A 24,467-nucleotide genomic window follows, 5' to 3' on the forward strand; every position below is an offset into this window, starting at 1 on the left:
GTTTCCGTGCACTGCTCTGGTTCGCCAGAAGCTGGCCACATGACCCGGAAGCTGTACGCTGGCTCCCTTGGCCAATAAAGCGAGATGAGCGCCGCAACCCGAGTCGGCCACGACTGGACCTAATGGTCAGGGGTCCCCTTTACCTATATATATATATCTCATAAAGAAGGTGATGAGACTGAGAAAGCAGTAGGGAGTAGTGTTGCTATATGTCCAGAATTTCCCAGGCATATCCTGGATTTGTCCGTGAAAAACAGTGTCCGGACAGAATTTCCAAGGATCGGTTAAAATGTTCAGGGAAACCTAGGCATATGGAAACCCATGTCAGAAAAAAAAAAAATTGTGTCCAGATTTTCACTTTTAGAAATATGACAACCCTAGGGAGCCTCTGTTTCTGTGCAGCCAGCTTCACTAATGGGTTGCTATCACAAACCACATCTCAAAAGAGAAGAGGAACAGGTTGTATATCAACACAAGATGAGATCAAAGACAGCTGGCATTGGAAATGTCCATAAATGGCCTAGTAATTCAAGGTGTCGCCTGAGCAACTGTAAATGCAAACTGATCTGACAATTAGTGTAACCTTGGACTGGATTAAAGGTAACGCAGCATCTGCAAAATAGAGGTTCACTCCGTACCTTTCCTTAAGCTCAGCCACCTGCACAGAAGGTTAAATCGTTCCAAAACAAGGACGAATACCAGGAATCAAAATGAGATGGGGATAATCTTGTCATTTCTCCCTGACAACAGAAACTGGAAACCTTGGCCCTCCATAAATGGTTTATCTCCAACTCCCATCAGTTCCAGTCAACATGGCAGTAGTCAAGGATGATGGCAGTCAATAATCCCACAAAATCTTAGAGGGCCACAGGGTCCTTGACTTACAGCAATGCTGTGATCACAGCCGCCACTTACCTAGCAAGGCATTGCGCCCCTGGTCATCAGGCAGAAATCTCTTATCTACGGCACACACTAAAAGGTGATCCGGTAAGCTTGGTGACTTGGCGCCAACCAGTAGAAACCCTGAAGGCACTTCAATTGGGTCGTTTGAAACCGATGCTAATCTCAAATCTTTACCAGCCTGGCAGAAACCTGGAGGAGGAAAAACAACAGCACTATTTTAATCAAATCATATACCGTAGGTTATGTATGAACTGGTGGAATAAATTATACTCTTAAGAAAAGACAAGACAAGACAAGACAAGACAAGACAAGACAAGACAAGACAAGACAAGACAAGACAAGACAAGACAATAGCCAAGGTGTTTTAAAGAAATAAATTCCTCTCGGAACTGTGGGTCCAGGATAAAATTAATAAATCCCCACTGAATATGCACGGTTGCATCTACATATCTCTCATTACAGTCATACCTCGGGTTGAAGTAGCTTCGGGATGAATATTTTCAGGTTGCGCTCTGTGGCGACCCAGAAGTAACAGAGAGCATTACTTCTGGGTTTCGCCGCTCACACATGCGCAGACGCTCAAAATGACGTCACAAGCATGCGCGGAAACAGCGAAACACGACCCGCATACGCGCAGTCGCATCTTACATTCACTTCAGGATGCGAACGGGGCTCCGGAACGGATCCCGTTCGCATCCAGAGGTACCACTGTATTTTGATTCAAATGTGTAAAGGGGTGAGGGATTGATGCAGAAGTACGGGCAGCAAAACTGCCTAAGCTGTACAAGTTCAGAAACAATCCCATTCTTTCCTTACAATGTAACACAGCGGAATAAATTAACAAACGAGAGGGGAATATTTGCATATGCATTTTTAAAGGAAAATGGCTCCAATAATGAAGTGTGTGTGATGTGGGAATAGAAACCCAGACAGATGGGTGGGGTATTATTATTATTATTATTATTATTATTATTATTATTATTATTATTATTGACTCTGGTCACCCAGAGAGACGGGTGGACAGTCGCTACGAGGGAAATTCTGGATCATATTGTCTGAAGATTTGTGCATCACCTTTTGCAAAACAGTAAGCAGGAAGTGGTAATCCGGTTAATATAAGCAAATTCAGCATTCCAAAGCGGGTAAAAAGCTGCAGTGGTGAAAGCACATGGGAAGGACAATGGCAAGGATGAGGGACACACTGAGCGGCATTTGTCCAAACATATGCAAGGGCCATCACAGGAAAGTTAGTACCCAGTTAATGAGGTCCTAAATTTCACACAGAGAAACCAGGAAATGGAGCAACAACCGAGAGACAATAATTGGCGAGACATTGGAATGAGGCAGAGGCCAAACCAACGGCATGTGCTCTTTTCGGCGCCAGATTGCACAAAAAAGGAGCTGCTACAGACATGCCCTGAAGCACATCCTTTTTAAAAAAAAAAAAAGAAAAGAAATTAGTACACATGGATACTAGATTTCTCAATAAATAGCAAAGTGCAAGTGACAACATAAACATGGGACTTCAGTAGGGTAGCCAGTCTCAGGACTCAGTCTAAGGTGGCAATGTATCCTATTTTACAGTCCTCTTAGCTGAAGAGCTGTCAGGTCTAATTCCAGTTTAAAGATGAAGAACCATAAGAAGAGAGAACCAGGAATTGCCCATCAAAAGGGAGCCCCTGGGCAGCAAACCAATCAGGCACATAGATTACCTGCTCAGTCTTCTTCACTGTGGTGAGATGTATTGTATTTCTATTTAAATTGTTTAAAGTAATTATTTCTAAATTTGCATCTGTGCGTATAAATTAACATGTGCAATTTTATATGCAACTCAGGGCTTCTACTTTTTGCAGTGTACATGTGGCATCCCGTCCAGAAGGAGCCAAGTAATTTTCAAGTCAAAAAGGTGGACACTGAATTAATTGAAAATAAAGACTACTCTTTTACTTTATAGAAAACAACTCTGGTATGCAAATACTCATTAAAAACGAATATCTGAGCTTACCATTCAAGATACCCTAAATTTCTCTGTACATCATCCATAGATGTTCTGGAATGTGCCATTCTGAGTCATGTTTTGCTAACAATTATACAATAGTATCTCCATTCTCAAACTGTAAAAATCTCTGTTCGGATGAATACTTTCTTTAGAAGTTGTAATAATACCAAACGTTTTAAAACAAGCTGACCCAAACAGATTAAAAGCAATCCACAATTATTATCATTTCCCCCAAAATCTTATTATCCTAAAGGTAATTTTTCATGCAAAATTCAATCTGCAAAGTTCATTGTGACAGCCTATTTTTCACTGAGGAATTCTGAGCAGGACCATTTCAGACTTCAGGTGGGGGCTAACATAATGAAATGTTCCTTCATAAATAAAACTCTAAGTGCTACTCTGTTAAGTGAAAATCAGGGTGTAAATAGAAGACAAATGTGATAATCTCGGGGAGAAGATTAGACTAGAACCACTCTCTCTGACTTTGCTATGTGGAGAAATAAATGCACAGCAAGACATTCAATCATGGGGGCTTCCACTTGCAGTCCCAAATAGCACAGCCTAAACATCAACTAGGCCTCAGAATTAAGCATGGATCCCAGTGAAAGCAGCAGAAATGACGCAGTCCTGATTAGTTTAAGTCCACGACTGAATGTAGCCATGCCTAAGGCTTGCTGGATTGAACTCTCGGGTTTCATTCTGTGTGAAAGGATCAACTCTTAGTCAGGCGTGCCAACTCTGTGGGGCTGAAGCCTCTACAGCCCTCCGCCATGTCCACTGGAAGAGGGGCTCAGCATCCCCAATCTTGAGGGAGCAGAGAAGGCCTGAGGGAATGTCACCCGGATGTGGTGTGGCCTGGCGGGATGTCGGCCCGGGCGCAACCTGGCTGGCCTCTCCTGATGCAACAGTCGTCATGTGCACACGCAATGCTGGGTGCAACTCGGCGCATGTGCTCTCAGTCATCGGTGTGAAGAAGCCGCTTCATCTGCGTGCACCTCTAAACGTGCCACCCGGCTGTATGAATTTCTTACCGTCAGTAGTGCAACCACCTTCAGGAGGCGGCTTCATCTGATAAGTGATAGGGGGGCTGCTTGATTCTGAACTTTCCTCCTCTTCCTCTTCTTCCTCCTCATCTTCCTCATTATCCACTCTGTTGCCTGCTAAAAGGTATCGTGAGCACAGTCACCAGAGGTCAGGTAAATGGTGCATTCAGATGAGAGGAAATAACGTTTCTCCCCCTTTATCAGCGAGAGCTGTTTCGCAATTTCAGCCGCAGGTACCAAGCTTCAAATACGGCAGCGAGGACTGCGCTGAGTTAATGAGCTAAACAGTAGCTTCCGACTTTACAGAAAAGCAGGTAAATAAAGGGAACAGGTGTGAATTTGGTGTAAGAGAAGAAAAGCACCCACAGCACTTTCCGGAATAATAAGTCACTCAACTCACAACAAATAACATGTGAACTGCCTCCATCAAGAGACACAGCATGTTCAGGTGACATGAAAGTGGCCTGTGACTTTTGAACCATGATGACTGTCTCACAGACACAAGGAATCAAGTCAAGCTGCAGTTGTGGAGTGACAAACGTGCTTGTGTGAACTCACAAGCATCCCAAGGGGGGGGGGATATAGGTCCACTATATCTTGTCCTATACGATTTACCTGATCTAGTGGAGCAGGACTAAGAAACACAGAGTCCAACAGAACCCTGCTTCCCTCATCCCCACACCAGTGCAAGATCATAGGTACATGCGCGGGCAGAATGAGGGGGTGCCAAAAGGAATGGGAGATCTTGGGCGTGTTTCCCATATCCTCTTCCAGCCCTGTCCTCCATTTGCCACGCAAGTTGCTTGTGCAATAATTCCATGCCACTAAGAGAGGAGGACTGTCTGGGGATATTATTTTATTATTTATTTCATAAAAGTGACACACAACCTTCTAGCGGTTTAGGGGGGAAAGCTAAAACAAGAAACTCAAGAAAAATTTACAACAGTCCTTTAAAACATGCAAAAGTTAAAATGCTAAATCAGATTAAAAAACATCTCAACTTCCCAAGCATGCTAGTTAAAGTAAAGGTAAAGGGACCCCTGACCATTAGGGCCGGTCGTGACCGACTCTGGGGTTGCGGCGCTCATCTCGCTTTATTGGCCAAGGGAGCTGGCGTACAGCTTCTGGGTCATGTGGCCAGCATGACTAAGCCGCTTCTGGCGAACCAGAGCAGCGTACAGAAATGCCGTTTACCTTCCCGCCGGAGCGGTACCTATTTATCTACTTGCACTCTGATAAGCTTTCAAACTGCTAGGTTGGCAGGAGCAGGGACCAAGCAATGGGAGCTCACCCCATCGCGGGGATTCCAACTGCCGACCTTCTGATCGGCAAGTCCTAGGCTCTGTGGTTTAACCCACAGCGCCACCTGCGTCCCTTTAAGCATGCTAGTTAGGCTTGTCTAAACTTTAATGTTTTTAGCAGGCACTGATAAGAGTGCAGTGAAGGTGCCTGCTTGATATCAATAGGCAGGGAGTTCCAAAAGTCTAGGTGCTGCAACATTAAATGATTGTGAAGTTCCCATTCACTATAATGAACGCTTGCACTGCTTACACTCACATTGGGGGATATGAGGGATGAGGACAATTGCACGGCACTGGATCAAGGCCCTCAAATACTCAATATGTATGCAAACTATGATTTTGAGATGCCTTTGGTGTGTTCATAGTGCCAGCTTAAACCAATATTTGTAGATCAGCTCTTCAAAACTTCAATATACATACACAACCCTTTAAAAGGCAGTCATTATAAAAGCATGATTATTTTTGTCCAGAGCTGCATTAAGCTCTACATGCTTTGAGGCACTGAGCAAACTGGACCAGATTCAGATGACAAATAAAACCTTGCTTAATATATTCAGTTAGGTTACAGCTATTGATGTGTTAAGTGTTTGAATTAAACATAGGGCATACATTGAGCATGAATAAAGCACAGGTTCGATATAAGCCACAGAGAATTTAGTTAACTTGGTACGAAGCAGTCACATAAATTTTGATTACATGCCGAAAGGAAAATGGCAGGAAAATCTATGAAAACAACACAGCTGTCCAGCAAAGACATCTCTGAACATCAGTTGTTTTGCTGAGCAGCGTAAAGCAAAAGAAAGACATTGCCTGCGGTCTGAAGTCTGGGAGTGCCCTTTTGTTCCAACGGTTTTGCCTGAAAAGGCTCAGAAGCAGACTTCATGGCAAACAACGATGACAAGCACTAGTCTATTTTATTATTGTACTTTCAGCCTGCGATCATATAAATAAAAGAGGCAGACTACAGAGGAAATTGTTGGGAGAATATAAACAAATACTGCCTCTCCGTTAACTGCGCAATTTTTAATTTATTGTGTCTGTTTTCAAGAGGGCAAGAACACATCCCCTCTCGGCCAATGAAATAAATGGTTAGCTAATGAGAATAAAATCGGTCCAGAAATTGATTTTTGTGTTAGGCTGCGTATACAGGCACACCAAAAATCACCTGGCTACAGCGTGGACCTCTCAAAAGCACCAGAATCCAACAGTAGAGTTGGAAGGGACCTTGAGGATCATCTAGTCCAACCCCCTGGGCTATGGAGCTGTTCCCTATGGGGACTGAACCTGCAACCTTGGCGTTATCGGCACCATGCTCTAACCAACTGAGCTATCACACCCAGCTATCTGCTTTTTAAAAATGTTGGATATGCCCAAACTCCGTTCGTGAAACTCTTCTGTGATTGCCCCTAGACTCTGCCCATCTACCAGAAGTTTTCATTTCAAGAATTGGCAGTATTTTAAGTCCAACTGATTTCAATAAGAATTAAACATGTGCTTAAATCCTTTCCAATGAAATCAATGGTTTTCTAAATTACTTTTATGGCTGGGTTGTTCTCATTATTATTTTTGCTCAACGTTGAGCACTCCTAGCTACAAACGTTAACTGTCTTCTGGCCCTTTAATAACGAGAAGATGATAAGGTGGGACTAGGAAGACCACTACGCTATTCCGCATAGCGGTGCCCTGGCATTTTGTGGACATTTTATTTTATAATTTTAAAAACTATTTGTGAAGTATGAACACTTCCTTCCCCCCTCTCATGGAAGGGCACATTTTGCAACCCCCTTGTTATTTTTGTAAAAGATATGGCAAACAGCCTACCCCTTGGAAGCAAGGCTATTCCCATATTGCACCTCAATAGGCTATCGTTCTCCAGCCACACAATAGCAATTAGGCAGTATTAAAGCCAATGGGCAATTTATACACATTTTAAATGAAATAATTAAATATTTTTTCTGCCCTGTCGGCGTGCATGCTTTTTAAAATAATAAAATAGTAGTAGTAATCATCATCATCATCATCATCTGGATAAACGCACTTAGTTCTTGCTAATTATATATATATATATAAACACACACACACACAAAGAACACCAGGATTAGGACCCCGTGATTTGTTAAATCCATTAACAAGTGTGAAAAGAGTTCTTTTGTTTTAAAACAAAGACCATGTTCTGGCAGCATCTTCTCCCAGTTGATGTCATAACCCACTTTTGTGACATCAGACTTTGTTGAAATCTAAGGTTCATGAAATCTAAGGTTTTCCGTGTGGGGAGCAAGCAGTGGGAGCAGATGGACACTTAAAGAATGGTGATGTTTTTTTTTTCATGCAAATGAAAAAGTCCTTGTTCAGCTTGGAAGAAAGGAAGGAGAGAGGGAAATATGTGTGCAATGGCCACAGATTTGTTCCTAAATAGGATTTTTCCATAGGTGGTGAGTAGCTATATCGTTCAAAACTATTTGAGTAATATTTCAATTATGTTTCAATCCAATTGCCTAAAGACCCCGCCATATTGCATTGATAATGATTCTTTCCACGCCGTAATTAGACTGCTTTGAAAGGAAGTGTGCTCATGAAAAGAAGATACAAAGGAAATGCCCTTCAAGCCAATAAAGAGAGACCAGCAATTAACAGGAGGAAATAGTTGCACCAGAAGAATAATGATGCCTGCATACTGTCAGATCCACAGAGGTTCCTGAAGTTTAGCAGTAAAACAAGTTGGCTTGGTGGGTGGTGAAGTGATTCCAGTGACTTTGCTTGGGGGATCGGAATATCATGTTTGAACACTTATTTATTCATCATTTAATCAACTTTCTGTTCCACCCTTCCTCCCAAAGCAGCCAAGGACAGCAAACAATAAAACAGCAACCACCGCAACAAATAATAATTAAAAAAATTACAAACCATCAAATATCATTTCAAGGTTGCCAGAAACAGTTATTTTCCAGCCATCAAATGCCTAGGTGAACAGGAATGTTTTTTATTTAAAATTCCAGTGTTAATAACGAGGGAGAAAGATGCCCCTAACCAAGGAGGACATACCATAAATGGGAAGCCACCCCCAACGAGGCTCTGTTGCAGGTCAACACCAACCAGGCAGTGTTGGTTGTGGACTGAATATTCAGGATGATCTCTTGATCATTAAAAACAAAACAGGCTCAATTTCTACTTGAATAAAAATGTCAAATCAACATTTCTTACCTTCTAGAGAGGAAAGGTGCTGTTCGGCTTCTAAATACAGCTGTGAAAAAACCGGCCTAGGAACTAAATTATTGGACCGGAGAGAAGCCTCGATGGAATTATGCAGCACTTCTTCAAAGCGTGTGGTCTTGAGCTGCCCAGCATAAGAATTCCCCATCTTCTTTGCAGTTTGAGGAGGGCTTGTTTTATTTATTTACTATTCCACATGAAACAAGAAAGAGAAAGAGAAGAGAGGAAAATCAAGTTTTGTCCTCACAAACTAAGGAAACCACTCAGAATGCCAAAGAGGCATCTATCCATCAGTTTGACATTGTTCTTGACAGGGCAAAGATGATGGGCAGTTGGCAGCACTCACTGAGCAGATCCTGCAGGTAAATGACAGGAAGTTACATAACTTATAGCTTACATAAAAATAAGAAGCACAACATCATTAAAAAAAAATACTAATGGAAGATGTAAATGTAATTACTCTGACAGGCTCAATCTGAAACAGATTTGTAAAAGGACTTTTGTCTGGTGCCAAAAAGATATCAACGCATGCACCGGACCAGGTAAATTTCCCTAGGAAAGCAATGCCAAAGAAAGGAGGCTACCACAAATAATGCCCTCTCTCTGATCACCTCCTGCCTTACCTCAGAGGGTGAGAGTACCCGTAGAAGTATCTCAGAAAAAAATGCAGGCTGATGTCGGAGTCAGCTCCACTGAATTCAGCGGGTATTTAATTCTGGGTGAATCCAGATGCCAGATTTAACCTCCCGTTGCTTAAAGCTGTGTTTCCCAAACTTGGGTCTCCAGCTGCTTTTGGACGACATCATCCCTAGCTAGCAGGACCAGTGGTCAGGGATGATGGGAGCTGCAGTTTGGAAACAGCTGGAGATCCAAGTTGGGGAAACACTGGCTTAAAGTCAGACTTCAGCGGAGTTCCCATGTGCAGAGGCATCATTTAATTGTGTCCAGTTTCTTTGTGGACTATATATCCCACCTCTCTCAAGGCATCGTCTGATGACAGCCATATATCAAGGGATGACTCACATCTCTGAAGGAGCCATTCCAATATTGAACCCCACAGGCAAGACTTGTCATGCTGCCTCACATCAGCTCAAAACATAAGGCTTGCCAATGAAACTGGCCCACCCATTCATACACAGAGTTCACAGGTGATGAATGATTGAGCGATGAGCAATTGGCTGGCGTGCACATATGTTTGTGCAGAGCACCCTGAGACAGATTAGTGCCTGCTGGCTTTAATTTCCTGTTGCACTTTCTTCAGGCTTAGGGGGTTCCTAACAATAAAAACAAAATATAGTACACCCAAGCATCTGATTATCTGACATATTATTTTGCTGTTTGGAAAATTGAGCAGGGCACTGGCACAGCAAAATAAAAAACAAAAAAAATCCCTATTTCTAACCATACGAGATGGTTGCTTGCATTTATACTGTGGAAGCTAAGGTCTCGAAAGCCCTTGCAAATCTCTTGTCACCAGTATTGGGTGACAGCTACAAGCTGGTGACCCTGAATGTGCTAAGCGAGTAATAAAATGGCCAACAGGAAGCTTGACGTGCTGGGCCTCGTTTTCTTGTGCTATTGAACTCGTCTAGATCTGCTGCTGCGCAGACTGATGCCTTTCAGTCGCTTACAAACACAAGGGGGTGGCACAGGTTTCAAATGTCTGTGAAATTCCAAACAATGATCAGAAAAAATACTGGCAGGCTCTGTTCAAGAGGCTCCATGTTAACAGGAAGTGGAGAAGGGAGGGTGGTCAGCTCTGCAACCCAACGTCTGATGACAGAACCCTATCATGATGCTATTTGCTGCATTTTTTAAAAAAGAATTCTACAAAGGGAAGTAAGAGAGAGCTTGAAGAGCAATTTAATTTGATTCCTGCATTGCATGAGGTTGGGCTAGATGACCCTTGGGTTCCCTTCCAGTTCTACAATTCTATGACTTAGTGAAGGGGATAGGAAACGAAAACCGCCCTGGAGCTCATCAGCAACTCAAAGAATAAATCTACCCTTCAAAAAAGCAGTTTAGGATAATACACCAGAGATCACACAATATTATTTTGCAGGCATGAAAGTAACTGGCAGAGTAAGTGAAGAACGAGATTTTGCAAGGCGAAGAAAGGGGTTTTGAACTGAAGTTCAAATCAGATTTTGAACGGAAGTCTCTATGCTGTTCCTAGCAGGCATGGAAGCCAAATTCAAGTTCATTCATCACCAAGTTTGGTCACCCCCTTATCCACATTCTTAAAGGCAAATTGGATTGCCGCTTTGGGCCGCCTCCTCAAGCAATGACTTTCCCCGAAGAACCCTGGGAACTGTAGTTTATTAAGGGCGCTGTGAATTGTAGGTCTGTGGTGGATTAACTACAGTTCCCTGGATTCTTTGGTGGAAATCACATCCTTTCAGTGTATGGCATATTTGCAGCCTTACAGTGCAGTTGTAACATACGTAATGCTAAAAGCCAGAGTTCACAGATTAGAATCTCAGACTGAAGGAACATTCTGGTCATATGTAATGTCCTTAATTAGGGGACACGTCTCCTTGCGTTTCTGATAAATGTCCCTTGAAATACAAAGTATGTTTTGTCAAATTATACCAGGAAGCCTAAATAACAGAAAATACCTCCTCTTATGCACACAAACACACACCAAAATAGCAGCAATGCTTCAAAAGCACCCAGCATCAGACACCGTGAATTTTCAAAGTGGAAGCGTTACTAATGCAGAGTGAGCCATCTTTTGCCTTGAAGTGAGGACTGTCAGTTCCCAGACACCCAGCCATTGTGTTTACTCTTTATTTTGTCCCTTGAGTCGTGGAGAACAGCTCCCTAATCAATTGGCTGCAAGTCTGGAACAGAAACAACACTGCAGGCTAATGCCTAATATATGATATGGCAATAAATACATTAGGCAACCGAGCTGCATCCTGTAAGTGTCTTTTTCTTCCTCTCCTACAGGAAACACTGTATTCTAATGCAGATTTCTTCTGCTTCTTAACAGGATCTCATAAACGCTGCAGGTGTTACTTTGGAAATGAAATAACTCTGTTAAGTGTCTCTAGCTTGCAGTTCTCCAGGCAGTGTCTTTTAATGCCTAGCTCAGATCCCAGAGTTTGGCTGCCATGCTGGAGCTTGTTTCTGCCGCCCCGCCCCCCGCCCCCAATCCCCTTGCTTTGTCTGCATATTTTGGAAGAACTTTGTGCCTCTGAGTTAACAGACCACAATCAAGTTGCGTTTGAAGGAATGGCAAACTTTAAATAAGTGGAGTTTGTTAGGCAGGAGGGGAAAGCGAAGGAGGCGGTGTTAGCAAATAAAAATAAGGAGGGAATCACTGCAGTTATAGTCCCGAGGAGAAGAGGACTCACTTCCTCAGGGATCTCCTGTGTATACTAGCTTTGGGACTCCAATTTCCCAGAGCTTGGGTCCGAGGCAGTTTTCCTAAATTGGTTTTGGCATTCCCCGCATCTGCGAGGTGAATGTAAAATGAGCATTAGCTGGAAAACGTGTGCTCAGGTTAATATCTCTCCCCCACACACACACACTATTTATAACCTCCAGTTGCACACTATCAAGCTTGATTGCAAGGTGTGGGTTTTATTACACCACTTGCAAAAATGCCCCATCGGCACTGGAGAACATGGGTCACACTCCGTGGGCAGGGTGACATTTTCACATCCCACAGGTTTTAACCGTGCATTGAACCCAACTGGATTTAAGTGTGATTGGCTCTGGGCGAATGGTGACCACTAGCTCTTTATATTTAACTTTCACTGTCACGGTGCCTCTTCATGACCTTAAGACTATATAATGCTAAAATGGACTAGTAAGCCTGGACTCAATACGGTACAACTTACTACTAATTAAACGTACTTTGGATCCCGCTACGTCTTGATATTGTGATGCTGAGGATCTTTAACTCCAGTGTTACCTATCCAAGGAGCCTGTTATTTTTCCAACCCACACAAAGGCACAGTTCCTCTGCCTCTGGAAACAGCATCCCAGGTTCCTGGGTGTTACGCTTCTTCACTGGGCAGTTGGTATAGCAACTTCAGTGCAGAGTGTTTGCTTATGCAGGCTTAAAACATAAGGTCAAATTTCATCTAGGCTTTAACAGTGGCTTCTGGAAAGTCGCCCTCGGTCTAGACGCCTTTAAAAAAGGACGAGGGAATAACGATGACCTGCCTCAGAGCACGAAGCCCCACAGAGATGTGATCCACACTGAGATAAAACACAGGCTCAAGAGGCAGTGGGAAAGTGAGCTGGGAAGTCCCATTGAACTCAGCAGGGCTTACTTCTGAGTAGAAAGCTATACAGGGTTGCATTCTCAGTCAACTACAAGGTAGCAACTGGGAATGCATGAGTTTGGGGGGGGACCTGAAATATTAATCATGTGTTTATAAGCTCTTAAGGCACATAATAATAACTTTAGACCTTTCCTCTAGCAGTGTAGACTAGACTTTTAATAAAGGTCTGGAGGCAGGAGGAGAGAGAGACTCTGAAAATTAGCATTGTGGCAGGCAGGTCTTTATGGGGTGGGGGGGGGGAAACAGAGCATAATCTACACCTGTTAAAAACAAATACATCTTCCTTAAGGAGCACTGAATTGTCTGCCTTTCTGCCTTCCTTCTGTTCTTAGTTTTCTATTAATAACTTGCATACAAATTCAAGATGAGGACCATGCTGATACTAGCTCGATTTAAACACATCACTCCCATAATTTCTAGCACTTACCTTATGACTGCGTATGCTTTTAGCGGCAGCCGGTGTACTGAAATCCAAGTAATCCTACTTCTAAGCAAAGCAAAGGTGACCTTGAGGTATTAGTTCCTCCGACAAGCACCTTCCACATCCACAAGGTACATTGATACTGTAAGGATTCCTGTTTGAAACTGATTTAGCCATTTCAAACTCCACCCCTATACACACCTCCAATAATCCTGGGAACTGTTTCACTGAGAGAGTGTAGAGATTTCTAGGCTAAGAGGTCCCCAACCCCCTGACAAGACTCCCATTGGCAGGGATGGGAAACAGCAACTAAAGTAGTTTGCTTCTGCAGTTTAGACATAGAATCATAGAATTATAGAATCACAGAATTGTAGAATTGGGAGGGCCATCTTCTCAAAGTATCAGGACCAAGAAGTAGATGGTCACACCTTCCCTAAAAATAAAGTTTTTAAAGCAGCAAAAAATACCCAGGTTTTTGAAACTGGGAAAACATTCCTTTTATAGAGCCAATTGCTCTTGGAAACCCGAAACCAAAATTGTACAAGGACAAAGTTGGGGCTTAGAAACAATTTCCTCTATGTCAGCTTTCATCTCGTCTCATACAAATCTAACTCTAGAAAATTGTTGGTGCAAAAGGAGGGAGCTTATAAAAAGTAAATAAAATCCAATCAAGGCATTACTTTCTGAACATGTGTATCGTGAAATGAATATTCCCCTCATGCATTCTGTCCTTTGAAAAGCCTGTGTTTCTTTCCTATGACATGAAGCAGAGCTAGAAAGCAAGTAATAATTCTGCGAGCAATGGTTAAAGAGATGTTATAGGAAAGCATATTTGAAACAATGTTTCTTATGCCATTATAACAAGGCAGAAGCGTGAGAATAATCGTAATTCTGGGGGGGAAAGATGATGGCATTATGAACTTCAATAGCCCATGTAATTAAGTTAAGGATGGGCAGAGGTATCCGCAGGTAGACTATAGGACATTTCCTCAGTAGGCTACCTAAAGCTTGCTGGTAGCTGGGATTCCTGAAAATAATGTAGAACTACATAGTCCTTGGTTTAAGTGACAAGCACTTATATTCTCAAGAGTGCCCATTCAGGACCACTTAAAATAAAGCAGTTATGTTCAACCACTGAGAAATACCAATTAGGCACTCTCTTACTTTGTGATTTTAGAACACACTGTTGGACCACAGGGATCCAAGTAAAGGGAAAAAGAGAGGCCATAGAAGATTGGAAGTCAGCCCACACCAGGGCTAGATAACGTAGCTCTTCACAATAAATCTCACCTGAGGGGGAAAAATCTCAGTGACACAAGAGGAAGAAATAAGCAAATGTTCCCAACATAACAAAAAAAACAACACACACTATACCTTACACAGCTGAGGTGTTCAGGCTCCCAAAATTATGTCCCTAAGTCAGCCTCGTGATTTGAATCATCGTGAACTGAGCACTGCCAGAGCACTTGCAAAGGTGGCTGATAGCTGCCAACTCCAGCTCTGCTGGAGTTTGCCTCCCTTTGATTCAGAAGAGAGAGCCTGTCAGCCTGACTGAGTAACCCTCTGGAAACAGTGCAGTGTGTGTGCAACTGAACACTTGGTCAGGTCATCATGACACGAACATTCTTCTGTGACAGCAGAACAGAGGAAGGATTCAAAGCTATCTCTGTTATGTTCTGTGGCCACGGCGGAAACAAAATAAGGGCTACACCATAACCCAGCAAGCTGTTCCAGAATCTTGTGGGTCCGATGGGCTAGATGATAAATGGAAGCATCCAACCCCCCTAATGTCTTATTAACACTGAAGTGTTTTGCTAGGTCATGTTGCTCCCAGTCAAGTACTTACCAGTCTGTCAGTCTGAGGTACTATTAACGTCAACAGCTCCCCCCCCCCCACACTGCCCTCCCCAACACAGCCGCTATTCCCTTTTGGAAGGCAGAGGGCTGGACTTTGCACTGTACGGTTTCAAAAAGCTAAAACTTCATTGATGCGAGTGTTTGTTTAAAGTGCTCTCTTCTTATAACATGGAAGGAAAGGGCTCTCGAGCCAGCTGACGTGTGGATCTGATATATGAACCCAAGGTGAGTATCTGGTGTGACAGAACCTAGGAAGCTTTCTTACACCAAATCAGACCTCTATGTTTTCTCAGCCTTACCTGGGAATGTGCACATGGAAGAACCAGACCTGACACTCACATAAAAGAAAAACCTAATTTGCTTTATTAAATTTGTGTACCACCCTTCATCCGAGGATCACAGGGCGGTTTCCAGTATAAAAAGCACAAAAATGCACAGCGTGCAAAACAAACAAAATAGTAAGACAAAAACACACACAGAGACACACACCCCAGTTTAAAAGGCCAGTTTGATTTACCAAAGGCCTGGGAGAAGAGGGGTGTTTTTACCTGGCACCCAAAGGTATGCAATGAAGGTGCCAGGCGAGCCTCCCTGGGGAGAGCATTCCACACACAGGGAGCCACCACAGAAAAGGCTTGTTCTCGTGTTGCCACCCTCCTGGCCTCTTGTGGAGGGGCAAACACAAAGAAGGGCCTCAGATGATGATAGCAGGCTCCAGGTCAGTTCATATGAGGAGAGGTCTCCTTGAGGGATTGCGGTCCTGAGCCGTTTATGGCTTTACAGATCAAAACCAGGCCTTTGAATTGGGCCCAGAAACTAATTAGCAGCCAGTGCAGCTGGGCCAGGTTTGGTGTTATGTGCTCAAACATCTTGTCCCATTGAACAAGCAGGCTGCTGATTTCTGCACCAGCTACAGTTTTCAAATCATCTTCAGAGGCAGCCCCACATATAACATTTTGCAGTAATCTAACCTAGAGGTTACCAAGGAAACCGTTACTCCCTACAGAAATGTCATAACTTTTCATACCACAAATGCTTTCTGTAACTGCTCTCTTCCTGAACTAAGCTGAGCTCATAGTCTGAGTGAAGCGGCCAACCCACACACGAGAATGTTCCTAGAGGCGGCTACACCTTCTGTTCGTAATTACAGGGATTTTAATGAACTGGATATTAAGCACTGTAAGGAAAAGTATATTTTAAACACTATGAAGGGACTTTGTCGCTCTGCTGTTCCAATGGATTTTATTTTTGCTACCAATTTTATTGTTTTAATTATTATTTGCATTCTTTGTTGCTTTTGTAAGCCACCTGGGGTAAGCATTTATAAAGGCTGTATATCAATGTGTTGCTTAAACAAATAAAATAATCTTAGTTACTGATTTGGAATTTTGATTGGTAATTATAAGCATTTTTCATAACGGTAGTAGTAGTAGTAATGAATTGTTTTAAAAAATAGTGTACCCCCCCCCCCCTGTAACGGATGTGGCTGGTAGTTTGGGACAAAATTCAACTCCAGGTGCACCTTTCATTGCAGAATTTACACACAAGTTGAACTATTAACATAGTCCTTCTGGGACATTGCCACCTGTGCAATAATAAACAATGTCCTCCAATTTCAGCCACTTTTTATTTATCGTTTTCTTTCTATCATATAAGCGAAACTGCTTGGACACAAAATATCCCAAAATTTTTGCTACTGAAGTGCTTTTTTGTCACAACCAATGGAAAGTATTGAGGTAAAAAAAAAAGTCTGATGGAGTTTTTCAAACAAAACTAATCCAAAGAGACAGTTTTAGAGTCCTTCTGACATCACATGCATGAATTTGCTTTGGGATATTTTACTACTCTGACATACATTGGAATTTGGCTTGGGGTAGTCTATTGTCTAAAAATATATATGCAAGTTTCTTCGTGCTGTTTCTAGTTATGTAGGTTTTCCAGAAAATATTCTTATGCAAATTACAGTACTTTGCAGCCTTAACAGGATTGAAATGTTGTGTTATTTAGACATTTTTACTGGGCTACTTGTAGAAAATTAAAGACGATGTTGTTGTTGCTGCTGCTGCTGCTGCTGCTGCTGCTGCTGTTATTGTTATTTAAATTTGTATACCACCCTCCATCCGTAGATCTCAGGGCAGTTCACAACACAAAAATCAAAAGATAAAAAACACGCAAAATACACAAATTTCAACTTTGAGACTGTCAGGTTTGCCTAATATTGTATATGCAATTGGCATCCATTCATTGCTAGTCATAAGATTGTCCAATGGTTAGGGATTAAAATGCATACATTAACTAGGCAAATTTTACAACAACCCTGTAAAGTAAGCCAGTAGTTCCCAATTAGCTACTGCGAACCCCGTTTTTCAATAGCCAAACCATGGAACACATACTTTTGAAAATGTTGCAATTGGGAACCACTGTGGTAGACCTATATCATCCCACTATAGAGGACTGGGGAGGGGGAGGGGAATGAGAAATAATGGGTTACTTAAGGTTGCCATACTGTACACATTTACCTGGGAGTAAGTCCCAGGTGTTTGTTTCTTAATAGAACATGTACAGGATTTCACTGGAGTTGGTAGGAGTTGGAATCCAGAAACATCTGCAGGGCCACAGGTTCCTGCCTCCTGCTCTAAGAGTGACACGGGTAAAAGTAAAGGGACCCATGACCATTAGGTCCAGTCATGGACGACTCTGGCTTTATCTGACTCATCTCGCTTTATTGGCCGAGGGAGCCGGCGTACAGCTTCCGGGTCATGTGACCAGCATGACTAAGCCGCTTCTCGTGAGCCAGAGCAGTGCATGGAAACGGTGTTTACCTTCCCGCTGGAGCGGTACTTATTTATCTACTTGCACTTTGACATGCTTTCGAACTGCTAGGTTGGCAGGAGCAGGGACCGAGCAACAGGAGCTCACCCCATCGCAAGGATTCAAACCGCCGACCTTCTGATCGGCAAGCCGTAGGCTCTGTGGTTTAATCCACAGCGCCACCCGCGTCCCATGTAAGAGTGACATAAATGCTAATAATTATTACTATGAATCGTAGCCCCCACTTTGCACCCCACTCATAAATGATGGGAAATTTCAGTGAGCAATCAAAATGTGAGTTGGACTTGCAATTGCGTCACCTATCAAACTTAGTTGTACAAAAATTTCTGTTCTGGCACCATGGCAAACAGAAATGTGGAAGAAAACAAGACAGGCCATTAGTGCCTCCAGCAAATGAATTAGGTGTGTCTCTGTTGCTAAACTTATTTTCAAAACCCTAAAGCAAAGCATACAAGCACTGAAAAAAACCTATAAAAATAAGGTCGTTTTGACCGGGGAAGCAAGAAAAAAACCCTTATAATTATTGTAACAGACGGTGATGAATCATGCCTAAGCAAATCCTCCCATTCCTTTTCAATAGAATGCATTATTAAACAGACAGATTATTTTACAAATGATGCAGCCTTTGCCAAGAAAGTAGAGCTTGTTTTCATATTGAGACATATGATTGGCATCTGGTGAACTAGAGTATAGCAGGAAAAGCCTATACCCATACAATTTGCATGCTCTGCTCAGAAGTTCTAATGACCACAGGAAGTTGGGAGTGAGGCTAGTGGATAATAATAATAATAATAATAATAATAATAATAATAATAATACCCCACCCATTTGGCTGGGTTGCCCCATGCATTCTTTTACAAACCACATCAACTGATTTGGGACTGGAAACTTTCCAAAGAGCATCAATAACGCTGTCTAATACACAAGTAATTTTAAACCATCACTAGCATTAGGATGATCACCTTCCACCAAGTCACATGTACCAAGTATTGAGCAAAGTCTTTCTGAGCAATGAAAAATGCCTGATTAATTAACACAGCCCATAATATGGTTACAGCCTGGATTAGCTCTGCTGAGAAAGATTCCAGATTCATTTCACCCTTTCTACCCAGTTCCAAACCCTCTCCTTGTGCTAGCAACTGCTGGGAGCTGCCTAGAACCTGAGTCCAGCATCACTTCTGGTGGTGGACATGGAGCTGACAGGTGGGTTCTGGCAACTTCAGGACGGCCAGGATTTTTCTAGGTTTTGGTTTTCTCCTGGGATGGCGAACTGCCTTAATGCTGTTTTGGGATCAGTCCAGGTTTTGAAGCTTCTACCTTTCCCAGCCCCACAGTTAGGAGAAGAATAATCAGCATCAGTACTAGAGGACCTGCTTCATAGAAGGTCCCATGTCCTGCCTCTGATATCACAAGATAAAAAGATATCGTAGCTAGGGTGGGAAAGGAAGAAAGAAAGAAAGAAAAATATCCTCAAAGCAGCTTTTGGTTAAGATGGTTCTTTATGCTTCTCCAGAAAATATGAAGACCCAGTGTGAAGTAGATTTGCATAAAAATGCATCTGCTGATTTCTACATATGTGGACAAAACAGTGCCATAATTTAAATAGAAATACAATGCACTCTAATGGGGGAAGATTGTGATCAGGGGCCATGTCTTCCTGCTCAGTTTGCTGCCCATGTACTTAACAATAGATAGGCAGCTTCAAGGTCCCTTGAATGTATGCTTGCCCCTCCCCACATTCAAATAAGTGATGATGAATAAATTATATAGCTTGGATAATTCAACAAAATTTGGCTGATTGGTTCATACATACAGCACAGAATTCTGTGCGAAATCACAACCCTAACCCCAAAGTGGGAAAAGAAGTATATTCAAAACTACTTTTATTTGCAATTCAAGCAAACACTGAATCATAACTATGTAGTCATGAAGTTGTGGACCTTGTACTGACAAGCTTTTCCATGGTTGCTGGCACTGTGATCTGCTGTATTAATATATTAAGGCTGCATGCTAGCACATTTATGGGAAGCCAACAGAAATTAGTTCCAAATGAATGTCTAGGGTCAGGTCAGAATAAATTTTGATCAGGCACATAATGTTAAGCTACAGCATGTTATCAGCATGTTATCAAGTATCAAATATAACAAGCCACTTTATTTGTCTCCAGTCTGTTGTTTCAAACCAAAGGTCTTCCGGGCAATTGAATGTTTGTTTATTGTTCAAATGTGCCAAGTGCACTGTTTTATGGGGCTGGGTGGGATGCAATCAGAAACAGCGACAAAAACAACTTTGGAACACTTGTACAAGAACTCCAATTTCCCTTGGACAATTTTCAGGCAACAAAGAAGGAAACATATGATGCAGTGCCCTGCTGACTTTTTGTCAGGTTCAACTCTGGAAATACTGCATAAACGCCTTACATTTAAAGCATATTCCCTGCTCCCATAGAATCCTGGGAACTGTAGTTTTCTAAGAGTATGGGAAATTGTAGCTCCATGGGGGGTGAAGCACAGTTCCCAGGATTCTTGGGAGCAGGGTGCTTTAAATGTATGAGTTTGCAGTCCTGAGGGTTACCATGTCAGAGGAGCACAAATGTTCCAGAAATATACTATTTGTACTGCGGGTTAAAAAGGGACGCGGGTGGCGCTGTGGGTAAAACCTCAGCGACTAGGACTTGCCGATCGCATGGTCGGCGGTTCGAATCCCCGCGGCGGGGTGCGCTCCCGTTGCTCGGTCCCAGCGCCTGCCAACCTAGCAGTTTGAAAGCACCCCCAGGTGCAAGTAGATAAATAGGGACCGCTTACTAGCAGGAAGGTAAACGGCGTTTCCGTGTGCTGCGCTGGCTCGCCAGAGCAGCTTCATCACACTGGCCACGTGACCCGGAAGTGTCTTCGGACAGCGCTGGCTCCCGGCCTCTAGAGTGAGATGAGCGCACAACCCTAGAGTCTGTCAAGACTGGCCCGTACCGGCAGGGGTACCTTTACCTTTTTACTGCGGGTTAAACCACAGAGCCTCGGACTTGCTGATTAGAAGGTTGGCGGTTCGAATCCCCGTGACAGGGTGAGCTCCCGTTTCCTGGTCCCTGCTCCTGCCAACTTAGCAGTTCGAAAGCACGTCAAAGTGCAAGTAGATAAATAGGTACCGCTCCGGCGGGAAGGTAAACGGCGTTTCCGTGCACTGCTCTAGTTCGCCAGAAGCGGCTTAGTCATGCTGGCCACATGACCTGGAAGCTGTACGCCTTCTCCCTCGGCCAATAAAGCGAGATGAGCGTCGCAACCCCAGAGTCAGTCACGACCGGATCTAATGGTCAGGGGTCCCTTTACGTTTAACATATGCATTATCAATTAAATATCTGGCATGTGGCCCCTTTAAGAGAAATGCCACCCATAGAAATGCCAAAGATAAAAAAGACTTAGAAGAGCAGGTGTACATGCTATTGAAAGACCTCAACGCAATCACAAACTGGAAGAAACTAGGCACAAAACAGAGAGAGGCAGGATATTGTCTGCCTTAAAGAAACCATAAGTGTGGGGTGGTCTACTGTATTTCTGGAATGATAAGATAGAGCTAACAGTAGAAAATGGTCTGATTCTGAAAGGGGAAAGGATTGTGACCTCAAAGGCAATGTGTCCAGAGATACGGGAACATGAAGAAGACCTTGAGATGGTATTGTGAAAATGAAGGCCAAGGCACACCTTCTACTGACCTAATGTACAAAGGGAGGAGATGGTTGGAACCTGTAACACTTGTGCAAAACATCAAAAACACAAAAAAGAACACATGATAACTAGGGAGGTACCCAGCAGAGCCTGGCAGCAACTGGTTACAGATTTATTTGAACTGGAAGGAAAACGTAACGAACTTAAAGTCAATTTGAAGTAACAGAATTTAAAAACACCTCATCCGGAGCTATAATAACCCACCCAAAGATAGTACTGTCAAGGCATGGCATTTGTGATGAATTAATATCTGACAATGGATCCCAATATACATCTGAATAAGCCCGTAAATTTGCAAAAAGGTGGGATGTAGCTCCCATTACCCACCAATCAATAGTCTAACATATTTCAGTGGACATACATTCCAATTATCTGACACATTCATTTTTTCCATACCCAACACCTGTGCAAAAGGGTGCAAAAAAAATTAAAATGCAAATTTTCTCTACCACGGACCTATGCCCTTCCCTGTTTACAATGACTAACAAATTGCCCTCGGGGCCAAAGGAAACATGACGTTAATTGCATGACTGTAATTAATGTGTGTGTGTGGTTTACCCCCAGGGAAGCCTGAGCATCTAGAAGACTGGCTGGGGAATTTGTGCTCTCCTTGCCATACAGTGGTACCTCGGGTTAAGTACTTAATTCGTTCCAGAGGTCCGTTCTTAACCTGAAACTGTTCTTAACCTGAAGACCACTTTAGCTAATGGGGCCTCCTGCTGCGCCGCCGCCGCTACACGATTTCTGTTCTCATCCTGAAGCAAAGTTCTTAACCCGAGGTACTATTTCTGGGTTAGCGGAGTCTGTAACCTGAATCATATGTAACCTGAAGCGTATGTAACCCGAGGTACCACTGTATTCCCCTTCCAAACCTGTGAAGCTGCTGTTTGCATTTCAAGGGAAACCCTCATTGGTGACTGATCCAGTCTGGGCCTTAGTTACTTCTGTTCCTTCCCTAGTTTTTCCCTGCTTCCCCACCCCCACCCCCTGCAACACACACATTTCTTTTTCTTTGTCAATGTATGAGGGGAGGTTAGATGACACTGCACTGAAGCAAGAATTACCCCACACTTTACAATGCATTTTCCCCATTGCTTTTAAAAAAAATCACTAAAAGTTAAGCCTTTAGTGTCATAATTTCAAATCAACACAACACCATAAGAAGGTAAAAGTCTGCTGGGTCAATCCGGCATTCCGTTCTCACAGTGGGCAGTGAGGAAGTTGAATTTTATCTCACAACTTTAGCCAGTTGGCCATGGGAAGCCCACATGCGGGACATGAGTCCAATAGCACCGACAATTCCCAACCGTGTAGGAAGAACACAACCACTGATAGACTTATCCTTCGTGAATCTGTTTAATTCTCTTATAAGAAGAACCACCAAGCAAGCAGGCCCAACGCTCAGTCGTTTTGCTTTCCAAGCGTGACACATAGTGCATCGGCTTAAATGCCGGCTTCTCTGATGTACATAACGTACAAGCAAGTTTGGTATCTGTTGTAGCTAGTGGCCCTGGACCCCAACTGTGGAACAAGATGGGACTAGACGTTCATTTCTCCAGAACTACACCCTTCCGTAGTCATGAGAGGTCGCTGAGATTCTCTCCCTCTCTGGGTTGGGATGTGTGTGTGTGTGTGTGGCTTTGTGGTAGAAAGTTAGCACTTGCGTGGCATTCTTGGTCATGCCACAACAGGATACAGGGGGAGAGACCATCTTCTAGGGAGGTAGGGCATAAACAGCTAGAGCTGTAGAGCCTAGCGCCCCAGGATACTACATAAAGCCCAAGTGGTTGAGAGGCCTCGTGATTCATTCTCCACCCTGAATCATCCCCCTCCCCCCCCCAAAAAAAAAGAACAGAAAGAAATAAGATTTAAATTTGGGGTGGGGAGGGAGAAAACACCAACCAACAACCCCACAGGATAAATATATTTTTGTAAAAATGGTAAAGGACATACCGTTCTGTTTGTGGAAAGGACTTCTTGACCTGTAATGGCTTAGAAAACTGGCTGTGGGTTTTGAGGTATGCCTGAGGTTGCCAACCTATTTATTAAAACTTCTGATGAATACGCACACAAAAATCATCCAAGGCATAAAAACCAAAACTGTTAACTCACAAAATGCCTCATCCCTAAATAATACCCTGGGGTGGGACATAAAAGTTCTATATCAATGCTGTGTTTCACCTAGATAGCAATCTTTATAACGACCCTGGAAAATTAGCTTGACTCTTGCCACAAGGGTAAATTGTGTGATAGTTAGGCAGAGCGGGAAGCTGCAGGTTACTGGCTAGCCTAAGGCCACCCACCAAGTGTGAGACTGAGCTAAGGGCAAATTTAGACATGACAGCAGCTGATCTGCCCAAATCACATATAAAGCACAGTGGGGTTTTTTTCCAGCCGGAACACACCAGAAAGTTCTGGCACCTCTTAGGTGGGCACCATTGCCATTATAAGAGAACAAGGGAGGTGTTCATGGTGAGATCCAAACACCTCTTTTTATAGAAAAATAGCACTGGGTATAACCTAATTTTAGAGCCAAAAGGGCACACAGATGGGGTTCACTAAATCTCCCCCTGCCTGTGGCTACCCTACTTGCAGTCTGCTCTCACTGAGTCCCTTTTCTCCTCAGAAGTAAGACTGGCTGCAGAGAATAACTTGAGGGGAGAGGTTAAGAGGGTAGTTTAGGAAGGACTGGACTCTCTCACCAGCATGTGCCAAAGGCTCTAAAAGTGAGACCACAGCCCTTATTTTATGCATGATCATGGCAGACCGTACTGCATGTTATTCTGCCCCTGTACTTGGAACCAACGTTCCCAAACTCCCCCCACCTCCACAAAGACCACTTCAAAATAATTTATTTTATTTATTAGATTTATATGCCTACCTT

At 43.1% G+C, this 24,467-nt stretch overlaps 1 protein-coding gene across 15 annotated transcripts in view; it reads right to left on the reverse strand.

Annotated features, from left to right (window-relative positions):
• The window catches only part of GREB1 (growth regulating estrogen receptor binding 1), an 89,707-nt gene that overhangs the window by 48,267 nt on the left and 16,973 nt on the right, over positions 1–24,467 (reverse strand). For 11 of the 15 annotated variants that reach the window (XM_028722556.2, XM_028722546.2, XM_077926340.1 and 8 more), the window contains 3 exons: positions 8,448–8,643; positions 3,934–4,062; positions 916–1,092 (listed from right to left, as the gene is read on the reverse strand). In XM_028722556.2, coding sequence (XP_028578389.2) covers positions 916–1,092; positions 3,934–4,062; positions 8,448–8,604 — 463 coding nt within the window. In that variant the 5' untranslated portion in view covers positions 8,605–8,643. Of the gene's footprint in view, positions 1–915; positions 1,093–3,933; positions 4,063–8,447; positions 8,644–13,181; positions 13,298–14,549; positions 14,690–24,467 lie in introns of those variants that run through there. The other 4 variants (XM_077926335.1, XM_077926337.1, XM_077926338.1 and 1 more) reach the window with 4 other exon arrangements.

Source organism: Podarcis muralis, chromosome 3 (assembly GCF_964188315.1).
Source record: "Podarcis muralis chromosome 3, rPodMur119.hap1.1, whole genome shotgun sequence".
NCBI classification, from domain to species: Eukaryota; Metazoa; Chordata; class Lepidosauria; order Squamata; family Lacertidae; genus Podarcis; species Podarcis muralis.